Source organism: Simochromis diagramma, unplaced genomic scaffold (genome assembly GCF_900408965.1).
Source record: "Simochromis diagramma unplaced genomic scaffold, fSimDia1.1 OVJJ01000293.1, whole genome shotgun sequence".
Lineage (NCBI taxonomy): Eukaryota > Metazoa > Chordata > Actinopteri > Cichliformes > Cichlidae > Simochromis > Simochromis diagramma.
Window position 1 is genome coordinate 12,182,561 of NW_024386801.1, and position 19,254 is coordinate 12,201,814.

Sequence of the window (19,254 nt, forward strand, 5' to 3'; positions counted from 1 at the left end):
ACGACCAATTAGGACATCATTGATTATATTCTGAATGAAACTGTAGGAGGAGATGCAATTCTTCTCAATTTTGAATGGACGGATGGCCAACAGATGGCTTTACCTCACCACACCTTTGAGCAATAAAATGATCATGTTTTATCTGCCAAATTGACTCTAAACAGAAAAAGAACGGCTACTGTTGATCAAGACACTCAAAGGCAACTTACGAGAACTTAACAATAGCATTAATAAGAAAGGTCATTCCCCCACTAGTGGCTTGATTTTAATAATCAGACAGATACAATTAGTTGGGGTTTTTTTGATGCAAAAATGAAAAACACTCCTTTTACATCAGTGAAGGAAATGCAGTCTGTTATTTATGGAGGTAAGCGTCGAGCCAGAGGTCTCCTGAGGTTTTCAGTGACCTGATGAAAAGAAAAAAAATAGGAAAAACAAGTAAGTGTCTGTGTGTGTTTTCAACCTCGTCAATGCTCCATTATGATAATACTTACGTGACAATATCAGCAAGGCCTCGCCACAAAGTTTTCTCCTGGTAAGGAATCCCATGTTTCTCACAGAGTGCGCGGACCTGTGGCGCCACCAGGTGGTAGTTGTGGCGCGGCATGGTAGGGAACAAGCTTGAGAGAGAAAAGAAACAGGAAGCTTCTGTCAGATATGATAGCGTCTGAGAATTTGTGTCTCTATGTTGCCAAACAATTTCATATTAATGACAGCTGTTAAATTATGAAGGCACTGGAACGATGCATGCAGACTTGGCCCCTACAAAAAGTTCTGTCAGAAAAACTGTGTTTACAGAATGTGACTCCATGTCTGTGTGTGTGTGTGTGTGTGTGTGTGCTCCCCCCCCACAGAGCTGCCATTAGAGGCAGTTTCACAAGTGGTTAAATGGGGAGGCCTGACTTTAGCATGTGATGACACCACTCTTTCACCATTTTTTTTCTATATTTACAACAAGCGTGATGCTTGATTCTAGTTCCTGATTCAGAGAGGTTTTATGGACCTTTGCTGCTTGTGTCTGCAAAATGGTTGTTTCTATTTTAATCCTAGTACTCGACTTTGTGAAAGCACACTGAACATACATTTGTCTGCATTTGCTGCACTCATTTCACTTACTGGTGCTCGATTTGAAAGTTGAGGTGTCCACTGAACCAGTCGTTGAAGAAGGACTGCTCAATATTACAGGTGGATTGTAACTGAAGACGAGAAAAAAGCCTAAATAAGATCAATATTTGTGATACAGGGACATTTATGAGGATTGGGCGACGGAAGAATCAATGTGTCCAAAACTTTTGCACAACCTTGCTGGTAAAATAGGTACAGGTACCTGAATAGTCAGCCAGTCCTTGTGCTTTTCATGATCAATATCCATCGGTATGTGATTCATCTGAGTCACCCACACAAACCAGTGACTCTCCAAAAACCTGCAAAATTAATAACAACATGATAACTTTCATTGTAGAAAGGGGGAACGGAAAGAATAGAAAAAAAATCTTCCTAATAAGGTATACTACAACTGATAGGACCAGGTGACTCTTTCACCCAGAATCTAGTCTAAGACAGTGTAACAACTAAAGTATGCCTTATTAGGAAGAGCAATCACATAATGCTTTGGTTAATTCTCTTTCTAAATATTTACCTGACAAAAAAAAAGAGCGCCACTGAGCCAAACACGCCGTATAGAGGTGCATAATAGTAGAAGTAGCGGAGGTAGTATGTCATGGCCCAAGCCAAATCCTTCACAAGACAAGAACGTTCATATGATTTATATAATGTCTTACTTAACAAGAGTCATAATTCATCACTATCGTATTTGTACAATTAGGTCCATAATTTATTGGGCATTTTTTGCAGTTTTGCCTCTGATCAGAACACAGTGCAGCACTTCATCTGTCATAAGAGGTTTAACAAAAATGTTGCATTGACTGTTTGGGAATTACAGCCATTTTATACGCAGTCCTTTATTTTCAGAGGCTCAAAATTAAACTAACAAACTACTTCAATTTTATTTAATATAAGCAATATTTTTAGTACGTGTATGAAAATCCTGTGCATGCAATGACTATTTGAAGATTAGCATAGATGCTCTGCTATCCCTTTAGACATCCCATGTAGACACCTTCAGCTGCTGTCTGCGTGACTTTCTGCTTCCACTTTTGTCTTCAGTAAATGAAAAGCTGCTCTGTTGGACTGAGATCAGGTGACTGACTTGAGGAATTTCACATTCTTTGCCTTGAGAAACTCCTGTTTCACTAAGCACCAGTGGGGATACTGGCAGACATACAGGTTCATGCATAACACTGCCTTCACCATATTTGACAGACAATTGGGTTTCTCTCCTTCTCCATACTTTTCTCTTCACATTATTCTGGTACACGTTCTTCTTGTTTTCATCTGTCCAAAGACTTTTACAGACCATTGCAGGTTTTTTCACATAATTTCTGGCATAGTCTGGTCTCCCAGTTCTTAAGCATAATCTGCTGTATGTATCTTGTTTTAAACCCTCTGTATTTTCATTCACAAAGGTATGTCTCGATCACAGACCCTGACAATGATACTTTAACCTCCTCGAGCGTGTTCTTGACTTGGTTAGATGTTTTAAGGCTTTTTTTCGTAACCATGGAAATAGTTCTGCCATCGTGCACTTCAGTTGTCTTTTGTGATCTTTCAGGTCTTTTGGTGTTACTGAGCCGGCTGTCCACTCATTCTTTCTAAGAATATGTCTCAAATCATTGATTTGGGCACTCCTAAAGTTTTTGCTGTCTCTCTGATAGGTTTAAATGATGGCCGGCCTCCTTCCCTTGCAGTGACATCAGTTTGGGCTTCATATTTAAAAAACAATGAAAAGCTACTAAATGCTAGTTCAATATTTGAAATGAACTTTGCTTTTCGTTCTTTTATCTGGTTAATTTGTCACAGAATAATCAGTTAGTAGTTTAAGCCTCTGAAAATGAGGAGAAACTGTGTGTTTGCTACCACCTGTGCTATTCTGATTTTACTGTAATGTTTTTCTTTAGCACTCTAAGCTCACGTTTCCTTTGCTAGGCTAAATACAGCCTGATACATCAAATGGAAAATCATTATACAAACTGCAGAGGCTACACCACTCAGAGAGCTGAGAGCTTACCAGCCAGTATCGCCGGGTTATCATGGTGTGCATTATATTAAAGTTGTAGAAAACTGGAATGAGCAGCGGAGGTCCCACTGAAAGAGAAAAAAAAAAGACAAGGCTTGTTAAAACAAAGCTGTCATAGTTTTTTATTCTTGTTAAATGACTCTGAAGAAACATACAGAGAAAGAAGTACTGGTGTTGGTGATTGTAGGGCATGTGCTTGATCTTCTTTATCCCGTACTGTAACACAGAGGTAAACAGAGGGTGATGAGAAGTTGGATCATATGACTGAAGAAATTAGAAACATTAGTGCTGTGCTACTTGCCTCCACTGGTATGGTCTGTCCAAGTACAAAGGTGTCCAGAGTGTTGATATCGGGGTCCTTGGTGAAGATGTTGGGTTTAGCGTGATGCTGGAAATGTCTGTGATTCCACCAGTTGGCCGAAGCTCCCTGAGAAAATCGATCTTTTAATACCTGTGTTTAATTTATATGAAAAGAATATAACTGAGAGAGGTTACCTTTAAATGACCAATGACAAACTTGTGGACAGCGTGGTTCCAGGTGGACTTTTTGAAGACCGACAGGTGACCAAAGTCATGCTGCAGCCATCCAGCCTGCGCCTAAAGAAGTAGCAAGCATTATGTGATGTTTTTGGCTGGTTTATTCTGAGATTCTACTACAATAGAACTAATCCTCTTACTGACGAAGGTTGAGGATTAGTTATATCATTATCTCAAACTTTGTGTTTAATGTAAGCATCCACCTTTGTAAAAGTGTATATGTCAGAAAATAAGGAAATACATATTAGGATCCATTTAAAGTTTATGTCTGAATTACCTGAGCGGTTGCTAAAATCACCGAGCACAGTAAGGTGGGTATCCAGCCCGTCCCACACATTGAAACAAGCATCCATCCGAGGGCTTCTAGCAGCACGATGTGACCGAGGTGGAGGAAGAAAAACAAAGGCTGACCTTGAAACAGACCCTGCTTCTCTACCTGAGCTCGCAAGGTTTTGAAATCCTGCACGATGGCTGCCTGGGTTCAGAGAAGAAGAAACAAACAGTTCTGTAAAGCTGAGAGGATGTTATGTACTAATGTGACACTTGTGAAATCAAGAAAAATGTTTGCATTTTAGCCGTTTTAGGTTTTGATTCAGAGAAACGAGGCATTAAACCCGGCAATGAAACCTGAGCATCAGGAATCTCAGCTGTTCCCAGCACTGTAAAATGCATGAATAGGGATTCAGATCTGTGAAAAGGCTGGCCTACTTCTGTTCCGCATCTAAACAAGGTCCTTTATTCAGGGAATCAAAGGCTCACATTTTTGTCTTGGTCCTGACTTGGCTCTGTTGCTGCCAACTCTCCAAGCAGCAGCGGCTTCAGAAACTTTTGCACGAACTTGGAATCAGGATGAAAAGCAGTGAATGCCTCCTGAAAGAGAGAAAATTAGAAATGTAAGCTAGTAGAAATTATTTAGTGGTTGAAAATAGTTTTGATCCTTCTGAGGGGCCACAAAATCAAAAAGAAACCTCTGGTAAACATACTTATGTATTTGCAACCATGTTGCGTAAAAACAAGTTTACTACCACCGGTATTATTTTTATTTTTCATGAATCATTATTCATAAAACCTCAAAGGGGAACTCTCGTTCTGTTAGAGCTCCAAAGAATGAATAGACATGTAAGGAGTGGCAAAAGGTCCAGGTGTAGACTGTAGACTGGTGTGTAAACTACTTTTCATGCAGGACATATTTAAAGTAAATATCAAGTGAATCAAATTAATTCCAAGCATGTTTTTCTTAACAACAGCATTCACAAATATATGCAGAAAGAAAGAGACACAGTGGGAGAAAGACTTGCTGGCTTTGTGTTGTAGAAGGTCTAAATATTCTTACAGCCATGATCAGTATCCATAAAAAATTAATTAGTAGGTAGTAGATAGAAAAAGATCAACTGATAAAATTAAATGCCAATTAACAAAACAGTAAGACCACTAAGAACAACCGAAAGATAGAGAAAATGTGTGTCTTAAGATTAAGATAAAACTGTTAACACAGAGTTGATCTCTGATAGGTCTGCTCCAGAGGTGTGGAGATGCATGATCTCCCTTACTCACCCCAGAACAGTTAAAAGTGTTTTTTCTGAGGATCTAAGAGATTATTACATGAATGAAAGCTCTGACAGAAATGTTGGAATGACTATTTAATACCCAGGAATGTGTCCATTTCAAGTATATTAGTAACTATACTTGCCAGTACGATTAAGCAGAGTAAAAAGTAGACTTAAAGAGTTTAAATAGTGTCCAGTGCCATCTGCTCTGTGGAGCCATCCATGGATCCAATTCCAGTGTTTGTACAGCATGTGTTTTTTATGTTTAATATATTTGCTTATATTGGTAAACAGGATTTATGAAAGGGTTATATAACATGAAAAGCAATGACCTCTTTTGAAAGTATCTTTTAGACATTTTTAATGTCAGTGCCACTTTTTACCTTGATAAATAAAGGATATATAAAATTCCCAAAAAAGTTTCTTTGTATCTTGTGACAGCAATGTTTGTTTCTGGCTCAAAATGAATCGATCATAGGCCAACAAGTCATTTACAGTCGTGTAAATACCGGAATTTTTTTAACCGTTTAACAGTTAAAAAAACAAAACAAAAAAACCGTGGTCCACCTCCAACACGTTCTCACTCCCAGAATTGTAGTTAATCACAATATTTAGGTGTATTCATAAACACCACAACTTTCATATTATTAAAGATAAAATAAAAACAAGCAAACATAAATGCACAAGCCCGTGCATTCTGAATTTATTTTCAAGGAAAGTACATAAAACATATAAACGTAATATACCGTGGCATCCTCTCCAGCATAGTGGCCGATGACGCGAAACCCTCCCGGATGCCTTTTGGCCCACTGAGTGATGTTGTAAACCTTTCGATCGATGACCAGCCATTGATCATTCCTGCTGTTGTGGCTCTGCACTTCCTCCCAGGTGTAAACGCCTTTAGCTTTCCCGCTGTCCGGCTCTCCCGGCACCGTCTGCTGGCTTCCACGTCCCATCCTCACCGCTGCCTCTGGTCTGAATGCACCTGAGCTCTAAAGTGCCAGTCCGACCTGGGTGTAAAAAAGGGGCCCTTTTAACCGTTTACGCAAGGAGCAGCACACACAGGGAAGATTTAGTTTGATGCTAGTGTTTTCTTGAGTTTAATACACCGAATGTAGCGCAAGGAAAACAAAGAAGAGTGCAACATCCTCATTAATAATTCATGAGATCCCACAGCCTCCAACTGAAGCTGCTGGTGAAGCAAAAGCTCCAAGATTTTGTGTCGACATTAAACATCAACCTAGCCGCCAGATGCATCGATACTCAGCACATAAGTTTGTTTTATACGTGAATGCACAGGCTGGAAAAAGTCCAGTCGAGGTTAACGTGTAAAAACCCAACACAAAAGTGACTAAAGCGCCACCAAAACGGATTAATCGTCCCACAACTGAACAATTAAACAACAAGGGTGGGTGTCCGTGCAGGCAATAACACGAAGAGGATGAATGTTAACTTACAGCATCCGGCTTTCAACTACTCTCCTCGGGTTTCAGTCACAATAGAGCGGTTAAAAAGGTTCAGTTCCGCTTTATGTAGCGATCATCAAGTACAAACTCCAAGCAGATCATTCGAGGGTGTCTGGGCCAATCGGCGCTCAGTATATCCCCCCCCCCTCGCTGGCCAGGGTGGCCTCAAGCTCCCTGCACATTTTCTAATTGAGAAAGGGCAACCGGTTTAATGGCTCTGACTTTGTTTGATGTGGTATAAGCCATTTGTTTCTCCCTTCTTCTTCTTCTTCTTCTTCTTTTTAAAAAAATACAGTGCAACCAAAGAATTTGCAAATACAATAAGTGAAGCCTCTTAGTGATGCCTGATGTTACTCCTTGTCCAAGTTAATGGTCGATGAGTCAGTGGGTTTGAAAATAAGTCATTGGGAAGGAAGGAAGAGGGGTCACTGGTATTATAATGTGCACTCACTTTGCATGACTATCATTTGCTCATTGTCTTTCAGAGAAAGCAATTTCAGTATCATTCCCTGAATTTGATGTCTATGCTGACCTCCAGTGGCTTAACTTGCTATCTTTCTGCAGGGTATCAGTGTGCAGATGTACTCTGATACCCTGTAACAGTACTGCTACTGCTGCAATAAAGCAATCCGCTAATCAGTCTGCGCCTTTTTAAGTTCTGACTGAAATGTCAGAAAGGAGTGATTAAAATCTTTATTTCCATGACAGATGCATACAGCGTGGCACAAGGAAAAGCAATGTCCATTGGTATGGTACACTGCCATAAAAATCTGCCTATGTTAGCACAAATTACCACTTAAAGAATTCCAGCTGTTAATAATGTTATTGATGGCATCTTTTCTTGCCATCACCTGTCACTGTATCCTAAAAACTGGCCATTTGCATCTATGGCATACACTTTCTGTCAGAAGTGATCGTGCATTTAGGAAACTACAGTTTAATTTGTGATAGACTGCAAATGATTGGCCTGACTGTATTTTCTGCAGGACTGTTGACTGTTTGGAGGTCCTGACTGGAGCCACGAACCCTGTTGTCCCTGAACAAAGAAGAAGTGGAGGCTGTGTTTGGAGATGAAGGCTGTCGTGTCTACTCATAGGTCACTGTGCAGAAAGAACACAGGTCAGTCACAAACATCTGCCAAACTGCTTACACAGCTGTTTAATTCATAGACGTGCTTGTTTGTTGAAAAGCTCAGAGCCTTTGGATACTGTAGATACTGTGTGAATAATACCCACATTCAGACTTTCAACAATTATCTGAGCACGTTAGGACAAGTAGATATACACAGGTACATAAAAAAAGGTGTCAGGTGTCAGAGTCTTAGTGATTATAGATCATCACTGAGCACACATTACATCTTTGAGGCAAAGATCAGTAATCCAGTGTGATACGTTTCTGAATATTTTACCTGTTTATTCTCTAGTTATAACATACCCTATATCAGAAACAAAGTCAAACTTTAATTTTGAGTCCAAATAGGTTTCATTTTGTTTTATTGATCTCAAATGATTATTTTTGTTTTTATTTCTTTCTTTCATGAAAAAATAGCCCTAAAACCTCATTGTGTAGCTCTGCTGTTAATAACCATGATTGGTTTTGAAACGCCTGTTTTGAACAACTCACAACCGGTAAGATTAATTAGCAACATAACCTCTCAGAGATCTGGAGGGAATCAGATAAAAACGTGTCCACCATATGGTCTTGGTAAGCAACTTAAAAGTAACGTAAAATTATCAAGATTTTGCAGGGTTTCAGCATCACTTAGCAAGAAATGCTTCTGCATTTTGTTGTCTTCGTCATTAAAAGTGAGATTATATGCAGTATATATGTTGCTGCCGTACAGTGTCATTTACATTGAGCTTTTTGTTGGAATGTGTTTTCTAAAATAGATTTGGTGACGGTTTCTTTCAACACGGTTTCTTTATTGTATACTGAAAGAGCAGAACAGAAGAGCTGTATTTAAAGTTACACAAAGTTACACGTTAGACAGGAGATAATAAACATTTTAATATATAGTTTGTTGTTTGAGTGAAAACAAATTATCCTGTTTAATCATTCAAATATTATCACAAGATAGAAAAATGAAAACTCATTTTAAATGAGTCACAGGGGCAAGTTTCACACCTGTGTTTATAACATCACACCGCTGCTGATCAAGATATTCTTAAGGCAACTTAGGAAAACCCTGTGATCTATAAAAATCAGCAAATCTGAAAACCAAAGTAAGACTTAACAATAACACCAACAATGAGAAAGATCCTTCCCACAATATCGACTGAATTTTAAACTTGAAATGGATACAATCGCTTTCTGATGAAAAAGAGAAAAACGCTTCCTCTACATCAGTCAAGGAAATGCCGTCTGTTATTTATGCAGATATGCATCGAGCCACAGATCCCCCGAGCTTTTCAGTGACCTGTAAAAGTCCAAAAGAAAAGTCAGTCTTTCCATAAAAGAAGACTGAGCCATGCACTGTATTTACAATCTTTCTAACAGTCTGCACTTACGTGACAATATCAGCAAAGCCTCGCCACAACGTTTTCACCCGGTAAGGAATCCCATGTTTCTCACAGAGTGCGCGGACCTGTTGGGCAACCAGGTGGTAGTTGTGGCGCGGCATGGTAGGGAACAAGCTTGAGAGAGAAAAGAAAGAGGAATTTTCCCTCAGATATGACGCCATGATTCGCTTTGATGTAGGCAAAGAGAGAGTTTCGTGGATCTTTAATGCTTGTACAGTTTTGTGCAAATGTCCTGAGCTACTCCTCATTTCTTTACGTTTTGCTGGGGAAAATGAATAATAGGTCAATAATTTATTAAAAGATGCATAAATAAGTAGTTTTTGGGAATAGTTATCCAGACTTCTAGAAGGAGATTCAAAGCTTATCTTTGGGTGCTGCTTCACTGCTTCAACAATGCTGAGGTCTGGGCTCTGGGGAGTCCAGTTGTGTTGTTGTTCTGTGTTTTACTGCACAGGGACTGTGTGTGATCATCATTATAAATGCAATGGTCAATTAGATGTTTTTCGTGGAAAACGTGTGATGTGGTGAATCAAAATCTGACTGTTCTTTTCTGTGTTCATAATTCCGTCAACTTCAACACTGGCTGAAATGCAGCCCCAAAACATGACAGAGCCTCAACCATGTTTTACAGATGGATGTAGACACTCGCTGTTGTGCCTCTCTCCTGACCTTCTTCGATCATCAGTTGTCATATTGATGAGAATTTTGTTGATCACTCAGTAAGACCTGTTGTCACTGATTTTCAGTGCAGCTCTTGTGTTATTACCTCAGCCTTTTTTTTTTTCCATGCTTGCTTAAAATGAAGTCTCGACAGCCACCCATCCACTACCGGTAACAAAGTGCTTAAAGATACAATTTCACAATAGTTGTTTGCTAAGTTGTTTGTTATACATAGACGCTTGAGTTCCTTTTTTTAATGCTCGAATTATTCATAGGTCAGTATTAAGTAGTTTAACAAACAAAGAAACGTTCCTCTGAGAATAGTCAACTGATATTGAATAAAAAAACCGAAAACCTTAAGAAACTGTTGCTGAAGACCGCTGTAAAAAGTTGCAATAAAGTCTGGCTCCTTTTAAGAAAAATATAAAGGTCATGTTATTGAGTAACGTGATGAGTTGCTTTTTCTGATGGTTCACTTTTCACTAACAAACCCAACACTGTTAACGGTTAAGTGGCTTTATAAACAATAAAATATTCTTTTGAAAATGATCAGGGACAAAGGAGAACTATTGCTCAAGAACCTTTGTAAAAATTACAGGGAAGTCTGGCTCATTGGAGGGAAATTCACTAGCTGCGACCACATTATCATTTAGGTTCAACTCCATTTCTAGACGGTAACAACAGATGGTGCACGCATGAATGGAGGGTGCGGTTTTTGGGAGGACTCAGAGGGGAGTGGCAGCCACTCCCGGACCAGACAAACCCCCATGTATGAATGAGAGGCGAATAAATTGGAAAAGGGAGGCAGTGTGAGGCAAAAAACCGAGAACAAACAGCTTGTCGTGCAGGCGGGTCATATATAGACAGAGAAGGGGAGTGTATGAGGTGTAGTCCTGTTCCTGAAATTCTGATAAATTATCTCAAGACATTTGAACAGTATTGTATCTGTAGAACAACTGTTTCTTATTTAATATCAGTAATCGACTTTGAACTCTCAGCAGTGTGAGCATGCTGAACATACATTTGTCTGCATTTGCTGCACTCATTTCACTTACTGGTGCTCGATTTGAAAGTTGAGGTGTCCGCTGAACCAGTCGTTGAAAAAGGACTGCTCAATATTACAGGTGGATTGTAACTGTCAAAAGACCACGAAGGAGTTAATAAAAACATAATAAAGGGAATGGTTTTAGTCATCAAATGTCAGCAGTGCCTGCTGGTAAAAGTAGTACAAGTACCTGCATGGTCAGCCAGTCCCTGTGCTTTTCATGATCGATGTCCATCGGTATGTGATTCATCTGAGTCACCCACACAAACCAGTGACTCTCCAAAAACCTTTAACATTAAAAACAATATAATACTTTTGATTGAAAAGATGCTATAACATGATGCTAAAGAGTACCACAGTCTGTGTTACAGTTTGAGTCAGTCTGTTAATTGGTAACAAATCATGAGTTAATTATTTACATATCAGTAGTATTAGGAAGAGCATTAAAAAAATTTGGTTGACTTGTTTTATAAATATTTACCTGACAAAAAACATGAGTGCCAATGAGCCAAACACGCCATACAGCGGGATGTAACAGGAGAAGAATCGAAAGTAGTACGACAAGGACCACGCCAGATCCTTCACAAGACAAAAAAGTTCATTTTATCCTGATAATTTCTGCTTAAAAATAATCTTAATTCACCGTATTCTTATTTTAAACTTATTCTGTTTTTACTTTAATGTTTTTTCTTTAGCCCTTATCCTTAAATATTTAATTTAAACGAAACTAAACCATCTGTAGCCTGACAACTTACCACCCAGTCACGCCGGGATATCATGGTCTTCATTATCTGCATGTAGAAATAAACTGGAATGAGCAGCGGTGGTCCCACTGAAAGAAAAATACAAAAAGATTTACTTTAAAATTGCAACATTGTGAAATTATAGTTTTTATTCTTCTCGGACAAAACATACAGAGAAAGAAGTACTGGTGTTGGTGATTGTAGGGCATGTTTTTGATCTTCTTTATCCCGTACTGCAACACAGAGGTAAAGAGGGGGTGTTAAGAAGTTGGACCGTATGAATGTTTGAAGAAATCAAAAATATTAGTTTAGTCCCGCTTGCCTCCACAGGTTGAGTCTGGCCAAGCACAAAGACATTCAGCATTTTGATATCGGGGTCCTTGGTGAAGATGTTGGGTTTAGCGTGATGCTGGAAATGTCTGTGATTCCACCAGTTGGCCGAAGCTCCCTGAGAAAATCGATCTTTTAATACCTGTGTTTAATTTATATGAAAAGAATATAACTGAGAGAGGTTACCTTTAAATGACCAATGACAAACTTGTGGACCAGGTGATTCCAGGTGGACTTTTTGAAGACCGACAGGTGACCAAAGTCATGCTGCAGCCATCCAGCCTGTGACTAGAGAAGAAGGAACAGCTGTTATACTGGCCACATACAGCCAGAGCCTGTGCTGCAGGTGGTCAATTTAGGACTACGTTCCATCACTGGACTCGTAAAAAGACAAGAGCAGGAATCGAAACTGAGTGCTTAGAGGGTCTGAAACCCAAGCTTTGCCCCACAGTGCAGCTCCAGAAGCCACCTAAGTGTCCTTATCTAGAGGACCTTGAGCTGCCTGAGCCAGAGGACGTAGAGTCCAAACTGTCCGTTGACCCTTCACCTCTGGCCCCTGGTGGATTCAGCTGATCTTGGCCACCTGAGGAATCCAGTCCTCTGCCAGTTACGAGCCAAGCCACCAGAGATGTCCCTTTACCTCCTGCCATGCCTCAGGAATGGTCCAGTCTCTATCACAGGCCTCCGTGCCCACCCCCTGAACAACTCTGTGTTCATCTCTCTGCTGGGGCCCTGAATTGCTTCATTTTCTCTGTTGGTCCATGTCATCCCACAGATCTGAGCCTCAGCCATGCTGCCCCTCTGTTTCAGCCAAATGAACCTGTTCTACTAGCCCCGAGCCCTTGTGTTGTTGCTTTTTGTTTTTCATCACTGGAGACTTCCATCACCCATTTGGGTCAGCTGAGTTTGTGTCAGGTGGGGATACACTGTGTCATGGACACTGAAGTTTTGGATTATTCCTTTTGTTTTTAAATTCTTGTATTTTTGGTGTTTTTAATCTTTTGAGTTTTGTACATAGCAGTCATTTCCTGGTTGGTTTCTTTATGCTTTTGTCTTTAGGTGTTTTTAGTTTTTTGCAAACTATCTTTTGCCAAGATGAAAGTTATAGTTCATATTCAATTTCCTGAGTTTTAGTTTATCCTGCATGTGTTTCCCTGTTGTTTAGTCTCTGTCTGTGTTACTTGCAGAAATGCATACTGTGACCCATTTAAAGTTTATGTCTGAAAAGTTCATGTCTCAATTACCTGAGCAGTTGCCAGCAAAACTGAGCAAAGTAAGGTCAGGATCCAGCCCGTCCCCCACATTGAAACAATGAGCCATGCAAGGGCTTCTAGCAGAATGATGTGACTGAGGTGGAGGAAGAAAAACAAAGGCCGAGCTCGAAACAGACCCTTTTTCTCCACCTGATCTCGTAGAGTTTCAAAATCCTGCACGAGGGCTGCCTGGGTGCAGAGAAGAAGAAACAAACCATTCTAAAAAGCTGAAAAGGTGATGCACTGATATTACATTTGTAAAAGTGTTTGTTTGTTCAAGGTAACAAAACCTGACCATCTAGAATCTCAGATGCTCCCAACACTCAGCACTTCATAACTAACAAAACAGATCTGCTAATTTATTATCTTACATTTATTTCACTACATCACTCACATGTTATCAATAAAAAAATAAGGGACTTTAATTAAAGGCTCACATTTTTGTCCCGGTCCTGGCTTGGCTCTGTTGCCGCTAACTCTCCGATCAGCAGCGGCTTCAGAAACTTTTGCACAAACTTAAGATCAGGATGGAAAGCAGTGAATGCTTCCTAAAAAACAAAGAAACAAGCAAAAAGAAAAAGAAAGAAAGAAATTTAATCAAAAACAAAAAAGTTTTCAGATCCTAAAAAAAACTGTTTAAAGATAAATTCTCACATGATTTAATTGTTCATAGTAATGCCACAGCATTAAAGCAGCAGTGTTACCATCTGGCAGACGTTACAGGAGCCTGTCTGCTCGGACTACAAGACTTAAAAACAGTTTTTACCTCCAAGCCATACGACACCTCAACCACAACACTTAAACACACACACGCTCCACAGGACGCACTCAGAAGCTACCCTGCAGCTTCACAAGTACTCTGTTTAATCTGCACTGGTCACTCCACTTTATTGTTATCGATATTTATATTTAAAAAGTGCAATACTGTAATTTTCTGCTGCTCATTCCTGTGCAATATCCCATCTGCCCTCCCGTCATATTTCTTTTCAAGATTTTCTTATTTAATCAATAGTGTACATATATTTATATTTATAGATTCATATATATTTAGTCATCTTTTCTCTTTTACCACATCTTACTATTTTTCTATTTTTTTTATTATTATATTTTATTATATTTTCTTCTACTGTACCATGCTGCTGAGTGACTGCTGCTCGTCAAACACATTTCATTGCAATGTTGACCCTGTGCTAACTTGCATATGACAAATAAAACTGAAAACTGAAAACTGAAAACTGAAACAGCAATTCATTGCTGTATAGCAAAGTTGTGTACAGTCATAGTTGAGGGGTTTCAAATATGGGGGCTACCCTCACACAATGAGACAAAAAATGAATATTGACCAGAATAAAATGGAAAACAAGCTTCTGCATCAGTTCTGTACTTGTGTCAGTATTTTGGAGTTTCTAATATTTTTGTTCTTGAACAGTTATTTAGGTCGTGTGTGAAAGCCCTTTCTGTCACAATTGCAAGGAACTTATCAATATGCGAGGAGTGCCAGGGGACTAGCACAGACACTATGTTTTGTAAGAAATGAGAAACCACTGAGTTTTTATCTCTAAAATAAAATACTAATAAGATACTCTTTACCCTTCCAATGTTGCAATAAAATCTATTTATTTATTATTTCATTAATTGCTGTCAATTTGAGATACTAGAAAAGTCAAGTCAGAATAGAGTAAAATAAATAAATAATTGATAAAACAAATAACTAAATAAACGACAGCTCTGAAGAGGTTTCTTGAAAAATGTCAGTAGAATGTCTCTTTCAGTGTTTTGGAGCTGCCACAGAAAAAAAATCATGAACTGCTTTATCCGGCTTAACGGTAGAAGGTTGCTTTGAGGAGCTGAGAGATCAAGAAGTATTAGGAGCAGAGAAGTTTGGCAAAAAGGATGAAACCGCTTTTTAAACTTCAAAAATCTGGACTTCTGGATTCCCCCCCTCTGAAAAGTGACAGTTGAAGTGTCAACCATTCGTATATCCATTTATCCTCTTTCAAATGTTCTTCCAGGTCTGGGTCATCACTGGGAGTATCAGGTAATGTATCGTGAAATGAACGAAGATAAACCTACTTACTTTGTCATTTGATGTCTTTCAAAATAAAATCACGTGAAAAAAAGCACAGGTCTGTATATATTCACTGCATTTTAATGAAAACGTACCGTGGCATCCTCTCCAGCATAGTGGCCGATGACTCGAAACCCTCCCGGATGCCTTTTGGCCCACTGAGTGATGTTGTAAACCTTTCGATCGATGACCAGCCATTGATCATTCCTGCTGCAGTGGCTTTGCACCTCCTCCCAGGTGTAAACACCTTTAGCTTTCCCGCTGGCAGGCTCTCCCGGCCCCGTCTGCTGGCCTCCACGTCCCATCCTCACCGCTGTCTCTGGTCTAAATTCACCTGAACTCTAGAGGGTCAGTCAGCCGCAAAGTTTCACACCTGGATGTAAAAAGGGCGGATTCAGGGAGGAAAGCTCATAGGGTGGATGTTACTGGTATACTGTTGCTTTCTTTAGTTTAATAAGTTGACTGTGGCACAGAAAAATAAAGAGGAGTGCAACATCACTCACTAATAATTCATGATGAAATCCGAATACCATCTATTGGAGCTACAGTTGAAGCAGGTCGGTTTTCACCCACTGACTTTGCGTCATTCGTCTTTATCGGCATTAAACGCCGATCTAACTGTTAGACGCACATTTTCACTTAAATACAGGAAATTGAACAATATTGAGGACACAAGTGCGTTTTATACATGAATGCACAGGTTAAAAAAATAACTAGTCAACGTTAATGTGTAAAATCTAGACACAAAAATGACTGTAGCGCCATGGAAAAAAGCGTTAATTAAATAATTAAATAATAGCGGCAGATAACAGGCGGCTGGCTGTGCACGCCAAAACATGAAAATGGTATTTACTTACAGCATCCAGATTTTAAACCAGCCTCCCCGGGTTTCGGGCACGTTAAAAGATCGATTCAGTGAGCTCAAGTCCTTTTTATATAACAATCATCCCCAAAAACCCATCCTCTGCCTTCCCTATACGCACACCATTTCATCCACGCACTCCTTCTGTACAAACTCTGAGCAGATCATTCGAGGTGTCTGAGCCAATCGGCGCACAGTACATTCTTTTCCCCTGGCCAGTGTGCCATAGGCTCAATAAACTGCTCGTCTGAACAGTGCAAAGTCGTTTGAGCGCACAGACGAAAAATAGTTTTAGTCTGGGAGATGTCACACACAGTTTCTGACAGTTTCTGATTTGATAGAAGGATTAAAGACACGGGAGGTCTTTAAGGGGCAACCCTGCTATTCATTTATTTACTTTTTGTTGTTTTTGTTTTGTTTTTTAATTTTTTGTTACCTCCCCCAAAATGCTTCTATACCTAATTAACCCGTTTAACTCCTAACTCCCATTTTTCCTCCAAATAGTTTAATGTTGTATGTCTAAAAAGTTTACAATTATTGCACATTTGAAATTGCTTCTTCTTCTTTTTTCTTTTTTTCAAAAATATTATATCAAAACACACGCTCCATAAAAACATGCAGACCATCAACGGGTAAACAAAATGCAGGACTCTTGGATATCAGACATGTCGAAAGCATTGTTGTGTCAAGCTTAAAGTGATGTTGACGCCAATTGTAATCATTATTGTGCTGGCAGTGCTCCAGTAAGAGCAGAAAGTTTCCATCTCTAAGGCCATTTTTATTTTATATGCCCTCCTGGTCGCCAAACGACCATAATGCCAGCGATAACGAATTTCTGCACATTCAGTGTCGTAAAATAATGACTCACTTAAGTGCGCACTGTTGCAAAATAGGACAATTTATACTACTTTAGATCAGATAGTTTTTTTTAGTGCCACACCACTAGCTTGAAAGGAGAAGCACAGAAGCAAAAAAACAAAAAAAACAAAAACAAACAAACAGGCAATACGTTCTGTGAACAATAATTTGCATCTCCTAAAAATGTTGCTGCAGACAAATGGCTACAGTACACGCAGAGGTACTACAGTCAGTATGTTTTTAAATTTTAACTGCTTGGAAAGTTGCAAATATTTTTACTTTACTGCAAATACCGAGGCTGTCAAGCATGCTTTGATGTGTTATCAGGTTCTTGGTAATATAGCTGCAAATTCTGATGCATGGGCTGCCATTCCCTCCCTCACCAGCAGATTGTGCTCCTTTAGTCAAACCGCTTGCTTGTCATTTGACTCAGTGAATCAACAGTATGCAGGCTTATCATTAGTGTTGTGTTGCTTCTGTTGTTCTTAAGAAATATATAAAATATTGCAATGAAATCCAAACCAAATATCTGAATCATCTTTCAGTCTACAGAAGGCACATCTATTGTCCATTGCCAATTAAGATATGCGCACAGATGTGTAATTAATACAACGACATGCAATCTAAAGGAGCAAGCAAGTTAACTGAGAAAGCCCTGGACTAACAACTAAACTGCACAGGCCCAATGGAGCCAGATAAGTAGTATTAGTACAGTAAGAAAGAACTTGACAGTTTGATGTGATGTCAGTAAGATGCAAATGATGTAAACCATTATATGCACAATGGTTTCCTGCTTTTGTCATGGAGTTTGAAGACCTCACTAGGTAAGTAAGACATTATGTGTCTGAAGAAAAAAAAAAGATGCAGAATTATTAATAGAAGTAGCTCGAAAGGTTGGCTTTAGAAGCAGCTATTGTAGAAAAGAGAGCTCAAGTAAGAATATTGAAGGAGAATGAGGCAAGTTACTATGGCTCAAAAATATTTGTTCTGTGAATTTCAATTATAGGAAGAATTAAAGGAAAAAGAACAGAGATGTCATCCCACGGCCAAGATTACATAAATGTTAATAAATTCACAGGATTTAAGGTCAAGACACAGACAAAAACAGTCATGGTATTCTAGAAAAGTATGATCAATAGAAACAGGCTTAGCTGCCTGTTAGAGATGTTTCAGTTTTCATGGGGGAGCCACTACAGATCCTTTATGGGAGCTTTTGAAAAAACCATTGAGCAGAGTACTGAAAATGCAACTGCAGGAGAAACATAATCCCTTATTTGCAATTAAGAATACATGACACTAAACAGAGCATTCAAGGAAACACAATGACTGTTTCAGAAGCATTATGGAGATCAGGTAACAATTATTAGCACTTATACTGATTAAGCCTTGAAAAACTCAGAAGATGGTGTGTTTATTCTGACTTGTTGTTGTAACACAATAGAAGACGTGAAATTTAAAGAGGGAACGCATAACCATAGAAACATGACAATAGTGCCATACAAAAGGAGGAAAACGTACCACAAACAGCATTAGAAAATCAAAGAACACAGACGGTGCAGAGCAAGTTTGGCTGACTGTGCTGTCTTTGTGGTGAAGACTCTCCTAGGCTGCATGGAGTACAGACCTGTGCAAAATGAAAGCATAAATTCTACAGATAAGACATCTCGTTACCGAGACAACCCAATCTCAATCTGGAAACTAAACAGCTGCTGGTAAATCGGTAGGCCTACAAAACACAGTCATTGTCATGACGAGGAAGCAATGTCTCAGGAAGACAGGTAGTTTATGCTGTCAGTATGTTGATCGACATTGCTGCTGAGAAATGTCTAAACACTAAACTAAAAATTCCAGACTGAGTAAAGAGCTGCCAGTTTGACAAGAGAACTGATTAAAAGAAATCTTTCTTAAACACCGCAAAGCTGTTATGTGGAGCCAGTTTGAAGAAAAAATAAATAAATGTGTTAAAGTTCCTTAAGCACAGCTTAACCATAAAGTTTGATATATCCCACCCCATGCTGTGCAACACCTGAATAAAAACAAAAACCGTTTTTTGTTAGAGTGCACAGCATCATTTCAGGATGAGTCACTGAATGCTATTGGTATTGATGACAGGGACCTGTGCTCACCAATACACTCACTGTTGTCTCGGTGAGGTTTGGAAAGAGGCTTTAGCACACTCGATTATTGTTTTATCAGTTGAGAGTTTGGGAAGAAGATTCCAACTTATTTA

At 39.2% G+C, this 19,254-nt stretch overlaps 2 protein-coding genes across 3 annotated transcripts in view; both read right to left on the reverse strand.

The window, feature by feature from the left end:
• Window positions 1-161: 161 nt before the first annotated feature.
• LOC120729910 (acyl-CoA Delta-4 desaturase-like) overlaps window positions 162-19,254 on the reverse strand; it is a 26,719-nt gene continuing 7,626 nt past the window's right edge. Inside the window, exons 2-15 of one of the 2 annotated variants that reach the window (XM_040025893.1) lie at window positions 15,663-15,677; window positions 15,360-15,364; window positions 5,967-6,216; window positions 4,433-4,543; window positions 3,951-4,148; window positions 3,632-3,733; window positions 3,438-3,563; window positions 3,292-3,352; window positions 3,128-3,204; window positions 1,640-1,737; window positions 1,328-1,424; window positions 1,117-1,196; window positions 495-620; window positions 162-407 (exon numbers count right to left, since the gene is read on the reverse strand). In XM_040025893.1, coding sequence (XP_039881827.1) covers window positions 356-407; window positions 495-620; window positions 1,117-1,196; window positions 1,328-1,424; window positions 1,640-1,737; window positions 3,128-3,204; window positions 3,292-3,352; window positions 3,438-3,563; window positions 3,632-3,733; window positions 3,951-4,148; window positions 4,433-4,543; window positions 5,967-6,176 — 1,338 coding nt within the window. In that variant the 5' untranslated portion in view covers window positions 6,177-6,216; window positions 15,360-15,364; window positions 15,663-15,677 and the 3' untranslated portion in view covers window positions 162-355. Of the gene's footprint in view, window positions 408-494; window positions 621-1,116; window positions 1,197-1,327; window positions 1,425-1,639; window positions 1,738-3,127; window positions 3,205-3,291; window positions 3,353-3,437; window positions 3,564-3,631; window positions 3,734-3,950; window positions 4,149-4,432; window positions 4,544-5,966; window positions 6,231-6,677; window positions 6,787-15,359; window positions 15,365-15,662; window positions 15,678-19,254 lie in introns of those variants that run through there. The other variant, XM_040025892.1, reaches the window with a different exon arrangement.
• On the reverse strand, window positions 6,905-16,319 carry LOC120729912 (acyl-CoA Delta-4 desaturase-like). The gene is made up of 13 exons (XM_040025894.1): window positions 16,162-16,319; window positions 15,400-15,677; window positions 13,674-13,784; window positions 13,228-13,425; window positions 12,170-12,271; window positions 11,976-12,101; window positions 11,826-11,886; window positions 11,666-11,742; window positions 11,392-11,489; window positions 11,101-11,197; window positions 10,921-11,000; window positions 9,194-9,319; window positions 6,905-9,102 (listed from the first exon to the last, which is right to left on the reverse strand). Exons 2-13 carry the CDS (start codon window positions 15,607-15,609, stop codon window positions 9,051-9,053), a joined length of 1,338 nt encoding a protein of 445 aa, XP_039881828.1. The 5' UTR covers window positions 15,610-15,677; window positions 16,162-16,319; the 3' UTR covers window positions 6,905-9,050.

Excerpts from the sequence above, each read along its gene's own strand:
- LOC120729912 (XM_040025894.1), bottom strand. The coding sequence starts at position 15,609 with ATGGGACGTGGAGGCCAGCAGACGGGGCCGGGAGAGCCTGCCAGCGGG. Across the intron at positions 13,426-13,673 it reads GCCAGGACCGGGACAAAAAT|GCAGCCCTCGTGCAGGATTT; the intron begins GTGAGCCTTTAA and ends CTCTGCACCCAG. Across the intron at positions 9,320-10,920 it reads AACTTTCAAATCGAGCACCA|CTTGTTCCCTACCATGCCGC; the intron begins GTAAGTGAAATG and ends TTCTCTCTCAAG.